The sequence below is a fragment of the Polypterus senegalus genome, chromosome 11 (genome assembly GCF_016835505.1).
Source record: "Polypterus senegalus isolate Bchr_013 chromosome 11, ASM1683550v1, whole genome shotgun sequence".
NCBI classification, from domain to species: domain Eukaryota; kingdom Metazoa; phylum Chordata; class Cladistia; order Polypteriformes; family Polypteridae; genus Polypterus; species Polypterus senegalus.
In genome coordinates, this window is record NC_053164.1 from 102604815 (window position 1) to 102616846 (window position 12032).

The 12032-nt window shown below is 35.3% G+C and overlaps 1 protein-coding gene across 3 annotated transcripts in view; it reads right to left on the bottom strand.

Annotated features, from left to right (window-relative positions):
* The window catches only part of LOC120539385 (protein Wnt-7b), a 295008-nt gene extending 283884 nt beyond the window's left edge, over positions 1-11124 (bottom strand). The window contains exon 1 of one of the 3 annotated variants that reach the window (XM_039769398.1): positions 8007-8416. In XM_039769398.1, the coding sequence (XP_039625332.1) occupies positions 8007-8089 (83 nt within the window). In that variant the 5' untranslated portion in view covers positions 8090-8416. Of the gene's footprint in view, positions 1-8006; positions 8417-10681 lie in introns of those variants that run through there. The other 2 variants (XM_039769397.1, XM_039769396.1) reach the window with 2 other exon arrangements.
* Between the last annotated feature and the right edge of the window lie 908 nt (positions 11125-12032).

Sequence of the window (12032 nt, forward strand, 5' to 3'; positions counted from 1 at the left end):
GATAGCTTCCCAATTGGACTAAGCCAGTTGAACAGATGAAAAATTATATACAACTGGTAACAATCCATCTGTCCAGATTGTCTGGTAGCCCACAAATGTAGTTTATGTCCCACAAAGCTATGGTGCTCAGCATTCAAGTCTGTGTCAGAAAAAAGAAAAATGTCTAAAGCAAGAGCGGAGGTATTTTATATCGTACAAGAACTTTATTAAATAAGCAAAACACTGTAACATACATACAATATATCTGTAATGTTTTGGTTGTTATCATTAGCAACAGAAGCACAAAAATACCAGGAGCCCTATGAAATGCACAAAACAATTTCATGAACCTCCACAACAAGTAAGTATGAGAATTAGCAAAGTAGCAGAAAGTCATTTCTGATGGTAGATCTGACTTATTTCTACTGGAATATTTTCCAAATTATATACTCAAACAATCTGTTATCAAATTTGCTTTAACCCAGTTCAGGGCTGGAAGTGCCACAGTCTGTCCTAGTAACGTCAAGCTCAAGGCATGAACAAGTCATGGAACACATGGCAGCCTTCACTCACATAATGCTAATGTAGTGTTGCCATTCAGTCTGGCATGCCTGTTTATGGAGTGTCCTGAGAAAACCTTGCACAGCCACAAAGAAAGGATTACAAAATCCACAATGGCAAAATCTGGACTCAAATCTGAACCTAGCCAGCAGTGTAATCACTGTACTCTCCACCAGAAAGTTCTACATACAATATTTGTTACCAGTAAAGGCATACCGCACGATAAAGTGCAGTGAATACACTTGACTTGAGCATTTATAGTTTAAATACTCTTTCTCTGTATGTTTGCTCAGACGTTGATGGGTTGCTGCTTCCTGAGTAGCTGTTCTTTTCTCCACCCTAGTGGCCCGCTTCTTCTCTTCTTTCGTTGGCATCTTTTCGCATTAAAACTGATTAAGTCAGGGTTTGTGTTGCAATTACTTAGTACGTTTTTCTTAATTGTTCACTTAATCTGGTACTTAAGTGTTAAGCCTGCCTCAAGAATGATTTAAGATATGAAGAGGTATGGGAAGTGACAGCAAAGGTGGTAGGCATGAGAATGGTGCCCATACGCATGCGCCGCACAGCCACTCTGCACAAACAATTAGTTAGTACATTTTCACTTAAGTTGGCACTTAAGTCTACAATCTACTTCAAGAATAATTTAAGATATGAAGAGGTAGGGGAAGTGGTAAGAATGTGAACAGCGCCCGTACGCATGTGCTGCACAGCTGCTCTGCTGCCCGCTGCCGAGAATTGGTTCTACAATAAAATAAAAAGAGGAATAAACTTGGAGGTCAATCATCACCCCAAAAGTGGATAGTAGGTGTCACATAGTATATGTGTACCAAATTTCAGGTCAATAGGTTAAACAGACAGCCACGGTAGCGTATTATACACAAAGATCATAATATTAATCAGAATATTTGTTTCCCGACTTAACTCACTTTTTTGCTGTCTTACTAAGTCTATCCAGGCTGGTGGATTGTCCTGGTCCAGCTATATGTACCCATATGTTGACTCATTTGTGTGATTTTTGATGTGATTTCTACAAGTCACAAAACTCACACTCCAATTTGTTGCTATTCAGATATGTCAAACACATAACTAGCTTTCAGATCTATACTCTTAATTTTATTTATCACTAAATGCAGTATGTTACACCCTCTTTTTAACAATTATTGCTAAGACCTTCTATTTTTATCATGAAACACATGTAAATTTAATGTTCTAAAAGGTCACAGTAGATTGTGGTAGAAATAAAACAGCTCTTCCATAAGCAATTTGTAAAAATCCACATCACAGCTGAAATTAATACCTAATCTTTAACAAATTCTGCCTTGTGCAACATTTTCAGATATTTCTGGTATAAATCTGCTGTTAATGTGCTGTACTAGAGGTTAGTAAGCCCCACTATAAACTGAGTGGCGTTAAGATTGTGCGGTCTTCTTCTTACATTCACCCTTTCAAACAGTTTGACAAAAGTTTTAAATTTGGTGAGGACATTTTTTTGTAAACATTAAAGAACAACATTACAAAGATTTCACTTTCAGTTTATCTATGGAGGGACCTGAGTGTGAAGATGGAGTTTACATGATTACTTTTTTTTGAAAAGTACATTTAATTTGTCAGTCTCAGTCAATGACACAATGTTCTCCGTCCAAATTAAAATTGGAAAACATGGTGCCCCCTTGGTGATTTAGAGGAAAAATATCATATCACGTTTTTAACTATAAAACAAATGTGTGTTTTCTTCAAATAAAGGGATGATGGAGAGAATTCTGACTTAGCCATTTTATTGTACTGGAGTGGTTTATCTTTATCTGAGTGTTATACTGTACTATATGTTAGCACTTTAAAAAATAGGGTGGGCAAGAAGTTAATTTGCTTAGTAAATTCTGTAAATGTTGTAATTGAAAGACTGATGCATAGTCTTTTCTTCTTCTTTAGTAACCCTTTATCATATCCACTTATTCATCTATCCTTATTCATCGATCCTTTTCTGAATCTATGTACTGTAATCCACCTCATTTGCCAACACCCCTTGTCCAAAGACAAAGTTAAGTTGCTTGTCAAATCTAATTTGGTCCAGTAAGGATTACATTGTGGAAGTGTCCAAACTAGGGCTGACCCTGCCTTGCATGTATTCAGCACTAGTTGGTTAGGCTACAACTTTAGGTAATCACTCGGCTAGTCCTTATGAGCTTTCATCAGGGTCAGACTACTGGGCAAGAGTGCAACACTACTTTATTCTTTTTATATGTGTTTAATGTCAAATATTTTTCACTATTACTGTACAATATATAATTTTGTGATGGTGTCATGTACTGCATGTGGTGTTGATTCATTTTAGTTACCTTGTTATGTATATGAAAGTAACACCAAGAGAAAATCCTAGCAACTATGTTGCCTGGCAATAAATTTCAAGCAACTTCAATATCAAATTGCTGCGTTGCAGCAATCTTCATAATTTATTTTCTTCCAAACACTTCTTGCTTGGTGACATAGAAGATGAACATATGGGAAGGTTTAAGAGCTGTTATCATTTAATTGCCAAATGGTGGAGTACACACAAAACAATCAGAAGGATGTTAGAATTCAATTTTATAACAGAGGTTGTCTTTAAACGGAATATGTCAAGAACTAGAGCATAATGTGCCAGATTTACTACATTAGGATTGCCTCACCCCAGATTTCCAGTCTGTGAGCTTCACAGGAATTCATTTCCTAGAAGTTGCTATTCAATGTCTAGAAGGCTAAACGACAGCACATGAATAACAATGAGGTTCCAAAAAAAGTTATGATTTTGTGAGAAGGCAGAGATGCAAACATAGGATACAGACTTTTTATTTTGGATAATTCTGTCAATTGAGTAGAATACAAGTTTTGCTCCAACATGAAAGAAAAGAGAAGAGAAGGGAAGAGAAATGCATCTTTGTTAAAACACATGGAATCACATTAGCCTGCTGCGTAACTAAAAGTAGTGATCAGCTACGGCATACAGAACTCTTCATGCTCCTACAACAAGAGGATAAAGGTGAGTACACCATCCATCCACTCATTTACTGAGCCTGCTTACTTTGTATAAAAAGTACCACTTACAATGGACAATAAAACAATTATAATGTGATCTCATTTAAAACGTGACAGCTTTAAAAAATACTTTTGGTGGAAAACTGACAGACAGTAATATACTGTACACATATATTTAAACTTGGAAACTGGTTCTACCAATGATCTTTAGTATTAAACATGAGAATGCTAATAGGTAACTATATATATATATATATATATATATATATATACTTGGTCAAAGATGTCATTTGTAACTAAATATTTACTTAAGGTGGGAGCTATTTAAATCTGAAGCAAAATAATTAACCCTAACACAATCGATATTTTATGTTTGTTTAATATGAATAATCTGCTGTTTCTGGAGAATTTAAAATGTATCCAATATTTTAACTATATGAAAACTGTGTGGGCTATGGTCTGCAAGCAGCTACAAGTTTCACTAAGAAATTGCAATGTTGATTGATAAAAGCTCATTTCAGGTAACTGTGGAAGAATGTGGGTTAGGGTTAAGAAATGTACAACTCTGATCTTTAAGCACCTTTGAATACAAAGTGTAGGTAAGCTGGATTACTTTGAAAGAGAATAACCTTCTGAAACTGATGACGTGCCTCGCAACCCTAGGTCTTGTTTTAGTGACACAACCAAAATGCTTTTCTCTTTGTTACTGCTGCCTCTTCTCATTTCTGTTGCTATTCATCTTATTCAAATTAAAAGATTTTATGAAATGCTATAAAACTATTTTTCCAAAATTCCAATTTCTGAATCCTCTTTTTTCATTACCGGTTTGCTAGAGGTTAAAACCTATCTTCTCAAGAAATATGTTCTTGACAGAACACTTGTCCATCACTAGGCTCTCTCTCTCTCATACACACATATCCTGCACTGGGTTGAGTTAACAATTAATATTAAATATGCATCTCTGGGAAGAAATACTGGAATACTGGGAAAAAAAATGAATCCTGACTTTGCACTTTGAGGTCTTTAGACTCAAAGCAGGCAACAATACAATACACCATGCCACAAATCTTTTTTCAGTGGTTTTCCTACTGATAAAAATACTTCAGTTTAATTTAAATTAACTTTAGATACACTGTTACTAAAGGGATGTTCAATCATCTAATGTGCTATAATCAAATGTACCGAGATGTTGCATAAGACTGTGGTACAGTCTTGAAAGGTTAAAGAAAAGGCATTAAAAATAGTTAATGAAGACCAACAAAATATTGCCCAATTAAATATATATTTTTAGATGAAACAATTAATTTGTCTTTTATAAATTTACAACAGAAACAAAAATGACAAATGGGCTTGGACATTTACTTTATATTTAAATGCATTATTTCTCCATAGAGTAGATATTTCTGTATGTCTAACTTTTTTATTCCTCAAAGCAGAAAGAAATGATAGAATACTCTGAATCATGTCAAATGTGAGATTTATAATACTAACTTATTATTTTCATTGTTTGTGCTTACTTGTCATGGATGAAACTCTGCACTGTGTTTTAGAAACAATACTAACAAAGTGAACAGAGTTTTGGGGAGACAAAAGTCAGAATAGCAAGCATGACTAACCAACAGAAAATGTTATATAATATACTATATATGCAGTGCTGTTTTTCTGTTTTAAGTTCTGGAAACAAATACATAATGTACTAAGCAACAATAATTGCCAATAATTTTATGAGAACACTTGCTTTTTTAGTTATCGTTTAAAATTTGTTGTGTGAGTTTTCTCTTTTTCTTTTGTTCTGCTTTATTTATTTTTGTGCCTTGTAATCATCCACGCAATGCTTTTAAGTAGATCTGTGTTATGTATTCTTGAGGAAGATTAGTTGGATTCTTAGCATAGTGATTAAGTGGTCAATTATGTTTTACAGTGTAATTGCTCACATGTGTATAAAGTTTTTATTTCTGAAATTAATTTAATCTAGTGGCACATTTATTGCCAGCTCATCTCAAAAAACTCCTTAGAAACTCCTTATTCCTCATGCGTCTTTGTGCTATGATCCGACTCTATTCTTCAAGGGTTTATTTTGCAAGAATTTTGTAACCATTGTTAATTTGATTTAGAAAATGAATACACAGAAGAATTCATAGTCTTTGTTTCTAGTTATGATGATACTTTTCAGCATAGCCAAAATATAACCAATGCTGCAATCTTTCATTTGTCTGTCTTTATTTCAATAACAGTTCATGGATTATCATGACTAGAACATTCAGCTGTTCATTTTTACTGTCTATGTTTGACAACCTTGATCTTGCACAAAACATAAATATTTTAGTATTCATTAAAGACTAATAAATGCAATGTTTTAATCAATTGAAACTGTATAGAAAGCATATTATGAATCAGATGAGGGCTCTTAAGTCGGTTAAATCAAAGGTAATGTTCTATGACAGTAATACATATGGATTGCATTCGCTCAGTACAAGCTCTGAGAATGTCCAGATTAAAAAAAAAAAACAAAACAAAAAAAAAACTTTTAATAGCTGATCTTTGATCAGAAAAACAACATTTGTCTTGTTTTATTAATAATAAAGTATGCCATATTGGACTTAAATGATCAATCAGACGTTATTAGAAAGAATACCAGGGTGATTACTGAATCATCAAAACTAGGATTATTATAATTGAAACAGTCCTCAAATAGGTTTCCTGTGGTCTTAATAATATACAATTGGTAGAACTGGGACACCAATCAGCAAAACCGTAAGCAGTTTTTGGCGTGAAATGCCAAAAATGCTCTATACTGACAGTATCTTCTCCAACCACTGTAACTTTTTTAATATTTTATGAGTTAATGTGCAATAATGTATGGGAAACAGAGATTGAATAATTTTAAGATCATTGTTGATCTAACTGGTAAGAACCATTGGGTCTTTAATCAAGTATAAAACTACGATCATTTAAAATATTAACGTTAATTTAAAGAAAGTCATTCTATTGTCCTGATTACTTGTAAAGGTCAATGGTTGGAATCGAATAAAAAAAACAGACAATGTTTTTATTGTTTAATACACATGCAAAAGTTAGTTGTCATTACTGTTACCGTAATCTCGGTTTATAATCACAACATAGGTAGTTTGTATAGCGGAGTGAAATACGTGCGCTCGTGACTCCATTAAAGCAATATTAAATGTCACAACGGCTCATCCGATAGGATTTAGCAAAGACACGCAAGTACAGCAATCAAGCATACTGTAAACTCTCACACCTCCACAGTCTGATTATACGTGGTAAGCTAATAGGTAGTCGCAGAACACCATCATTCAAACGTCTACAAAAGGAAGAACGCTCAAAAACAAATTAACAAATGTCGCTTCTGGATATGCACTGAACAGAATGTGTGGTGTTACATAAAAAAAAAAAAAACAATTCGAAACAGGGAACATTAATCCATAAGAGCTGTTAAGAACAACAAAGACCCCCTCCCCCAGTTCTCATAACCCCCCGAGTTCGTACTCTAAATTGAGACTGATTATGGATAGACTATGGTATGTACTTTTAAGAAACACTAACCACGTTAACCAAAACTAAACACTGACATGTCTTTTTTTTCTAAGGCTCACCATAAACCACATGCATGGCAGAATCATCTGGGGTTTAAAACACAAAGTTAATATGCAGAGCTCTGAGACTGTTTTAAATCTTAATACAAAGCTCAATTATTTTTTATCTCTAATGCAATATAGTTACGACAATTATTATTTTTATGTAAAAAAATCCAGCAACAACAAAAACAATAATAACAATATTATTATTTTCTTAAAACGATTACACTCTTTTATCCATGAACTGTAAATCACTTATTCTCACACAGATTTACTACGAATTTCACACCCATCTAGCACTACCTTGCCGCACGTAAGCCCTCCGTCTTCTGTTAAAGTAGTTTAAGTGCCACCGGCGTCTACAAATTCTTGCACTTGTTGCAAGTGACATCCGACAGTGTTAGTTACAAAAAGACATTCCTCAGGTACTGGGGTATTAAGAAGAAGGTGGTAAAAAGCAGCTTGTAATATCTTAAACGTCCTCCTGTTTTCACGTTAAGGTATTTAACATCAAAACCATTTAAAACATTTTGGCTGAATTTTCCGATACAATTTGTCACTACAAGTTTAGTAACCCACGTGGGGATGTTCCGGCTTCTTTTGATTCCAAAGTGCATTTGCATGAAAACATTTGCTTTTAGATAGATAGATAGATAGATAGATAGATAGATAGATAGATAGATAGATAGATAGATAGATAGATAGATAGATAGATAGATTCTCAGACAACTAAAGACTAACTCGATACAGTGTCCTTCCGTGAAAACTTCCGAGTGAACCATCTCAAGAAACGACACACATTTGATCGTGAGACGCGTGTACAGACTACTGAAAAGCTACTCTAAAGAATTGACTTACAGGTAACTGCCGCTGGTTAGGATGAGAAATATCTGTGGATAATACACTGAAAGTAGAACACTTCGGGAGGAGAAGATGATCATGATGGCATACAGCACAACAGCTCCTGTTTCTGAGTTAGGAAGTAAGGAATGAGTCCTTCAGTCAGTCCCACTGGTTGTGTTTAAAAAGCAGAACAACTGTCCCCAGTTGGACGTGAATTGTCCGCGGTGCTGATCGCGCGACGTCGGCTCTACACTGTTCTCCGCTTGCGCTGCAATGCGCGTGCAGCTGGCTCCGGGATTCCGTCTGTCATGTCTCAGTGGTTGAAGCTGTAACAGAGTGTGGTTCTCTTTCTGGAATGAGCTTCGGTTTAAGGGATTTGGATGGCAGAAAATTCAGTTCTACTCCCATGAGAGTCGGGGCTGCCATTGGGCAGAGACGCACTGTAATCCGCCCACTTTGGTTTTTAGGAAACGTGACAATTGGGTGACATTGATCTTCTCCTAGACACCACAAAACTTTCATTCATCAAGAAAGAATGTAGCCGGCACGATCTGCCTTCGCGCTACACGAATGGGCACATTTCTTTCTGGTGAATTAACAAGACAATCGTACAATGCCCTGTACCTGCGATGAGGACTTGAAATGTTGCAGAAAATTAATTAAAAAAAAAAAAATCAGAAATAAGACGAGCAAGTAGAACTGGCATCATTCAAAATACCGCCCAAATCCTATTTGCTTCAAAAGTTAAACATCCTAGTTTTTCATTAGAAAGCATTCTTAACGTATTTTGTGATTAGAGTTGCTGTTTAAAACACTTATAAAACTGAGACAAAATGGATAATATATGAATGAACTGGGGTTTAAACTGTAAAATTTGTGAAATGAATAACAATACAGTGTTTCTGGATGAGAATGTGCAATGCGCACAATCTGTATACACACTGCGCTCACCTATTAAATGTAAACAGCATCTGTAAATAATTCGAGCATTATGGAAGAGTTTGGGGGTAGAATTGATCCAAATATATATTATAATAATTAGGGAAATTCTGCTGTATTGTTAAAAGAATAATTTCAAAATCTGTGAGTTGTTCGAAGATAGTTCTTCTGTTTAGAATTGCACTGTGAAACTTTCATGGTAACTCATAGTAATAAATCTGAGAATAAACCTTATGCAACTGAGCAGCAGCATATGTTCTTTTAGACCACACTTTAATTTGTGCATACTTAAAAACAGAAAGGTAATACTTATTATTAGATAAAACTCACACTTTCTTACTGATTCCAAGTACACTTCTTATGTATTACCAGAATAAGCATGCTTTTAAAGAAACTAACAATGCAAGGCACTGTCCTCGTTTTAAGTATTCTGGGAAAAAAGCGCTCAAGGGAGCTAAAGAATAAATCCGTCCTTCAAAGTTTAAAGTGTACATATATTCAAGTCTGAATGCAAGTGCTCTAATCAAACAAAGCATATAAGTTAATGTTATGATTTAACACACCGTAGGACCAAATGAAACGTGCTTTATCATTGAAACAAGAAGCACATCCTTCCTTTAAAAATGTATACATTCTAAGTGTGATCAGCACCGCTCGTACAGAGTAAACAGGCATGGCTAAGTTAAAAACTTGTACTGTAACATTAGTGTATATCGTTTAGATCAGTTTTCTACCACATCTAATGCAGATCAGCTACGCTGGGGTTCAGAGCCTATCCCGGTATTTATGGGGCTTCCGGTCCAGAATTGATTTCAGCTCTCCGCAAAGCTTTACTGGATAGGCGAAGTGAGAAAACAGACTATTGTATATACGTATAAAGAGCTTTACCTTTGAAGTTACAAATTAGTAATAGATTAACAAGTGGAGGAATAAGGCTGTTGATAACAGCATTTTGTTACAAATTGTGATTTGATTTTAAAGGATGTTTACTTTCGTTTCAGTAGTTAAACGACTTAAGTGAAGACCACTAGAGACCTTTTTCAGTAAACCCCATGGTAGTGCGTAAGCTGTAGACGAGTCAATATGGAGTGAACAAAAACAGGTAAGACCTCGCTCGCAGCGATGGAATGTGGATTTGCAACTACGTTCGCTGGGACGTAATGAACATAAAGGTGTGTGTGTGTGTGTGTGAAAGGGAGAGAGAGAGAACAAACGTGAGGCAGAGGGAGGGAGAGAGAATAGCAAGAATCGTAGGCGCAGATTTTAATATACAGTATATTAAAACTCGCAGTCAGGTCCAAAATTTGTGACAATAAGTGGCTAACTTGAGCTTGCAAATATCACGTTTCACCGTGGCGTATTTCAGAGAAAACATTTGTTTAACCTACTGATTCTGGAGTGTATCAGATGGTTTAAACATCCAGGTGGGCAGGCCCTCTGTCAAGCTAATTTCAACAATTCCTGGTGATGAATAGCATCGCAAATTCCCTACAACGTGCTGTTAAGACCATTTGGGTCAATAGAAGCAAATGTGACATTGTACGCTTCAAAACAAGAAGCATTAGAGAACGGTACAAATGTGAGCACAAAACTGAACATATTTCGCATGCACACAATCAGCAAACACGTGTGTTATTTGAAGTAAAAAACTAAACTTTAAAGGTAAAGTGAGCGTAAGCCCTTGTTTTAATAAAATTCATTTGTTTAAAATTCAGTTAAAGTAGAACTTAGAAAGACCTTTATGAACTTACCCGAGTTTTACGTAGATGACGCCAAAACACAAAAATACATACAGAGTATAATGTTGTAGGTTCCTGCACATGATCTAACAGCCATTTAAAACCAAAATGCGGTTCAAGCTTGTACACACGACTCATTTCACCCTTTCACAAGGAGAAATCGTCTGCAGATTTGCAAAGTAGCGCCTGTTTGAAGTTCATATCTTTTAAAATCCATCGATTCTTCGTCACCGCAATCACAGGTTAAAATGAATTGATGCAACGTTGTAAAACAGAAATAAAAACGAATTTAATGTGGTATACGACCAGAGCTAGTACAAAGCTCCACGAATTCTTTTGCAATGGAACTTTTACGCTTATACGCGTGTTAACATTTCCAGGTAGCCTAACTCCACTCCGTGCTTCCTGTCAAGCAGTTTTAGAGAACTGCAGATGTGGTGGTGATTTTCCCACTAACATTATTATTTCACCGAGCCCCACAGCACTACCCTGACGTCATCATCGGATTTTCATAGGCAGTCCAGGTACAGGTGAAAAAGGAAATATCTCCGCCCTCGGCCAATCAGGTTAGCGATCTTATAGCAGTCAGCAAAGGGGCAAACACACTGAAGCGTCTAGCAGTAGTTTAGGAAAAAGCATCCTGGGAAACAAATGGAGCAACAGGTCGTAGTCAGCGGTTAGCTGCCTAGGTTAGCAGTCAGTTTTTTCCCCATAGTCTGTTGAACGTTGACTTCAGAATTTACACGATAGATGACGGCATCCGAATAAGAGCAAGGACAGTTTTCCAACACAAAAAAACCTAACATTCAGTTGAGCTGCAGAAATTGATAAGTATTAATCAATTAATCACTTACATCGAATTACTATAAAACTAAAAAAAAAATAGCAATGCCTCATCGTAATACATAAAATTGATTGAAAGGCCGATTAATGTACTCTGAAAGTTATTTATTTATAAACAACAGAAGCTTATGGTATTCAAATATAATAATTACTAATACAAAGAAGCTTAAATTTAATTAAGAATATTTTGTTCTATTATACATTTCTGAAGGAGAATATATTATCAAATACATTTTAAAAGTCGTATTTGCATAAAGAAACACTAAAATAATTCGTAGTTCTACTTGATGCATATTAATTAAAACAGAAAATTCATGTTTAGAGGAAATAACTATAACGCATTTGTCAGAAGTGCGCAACCAATAAATCAAACATTTTGCTAACCAATGAAAAAAACATGTAAATGTGCACTATAAAAAATACTAAAGTTCAATAAAACTATACGTCATCATAACTATGTAAATACTAGAATACGTGAACACTTACGAATTGATATTCCTTGCTGATACAAATTGTAAGC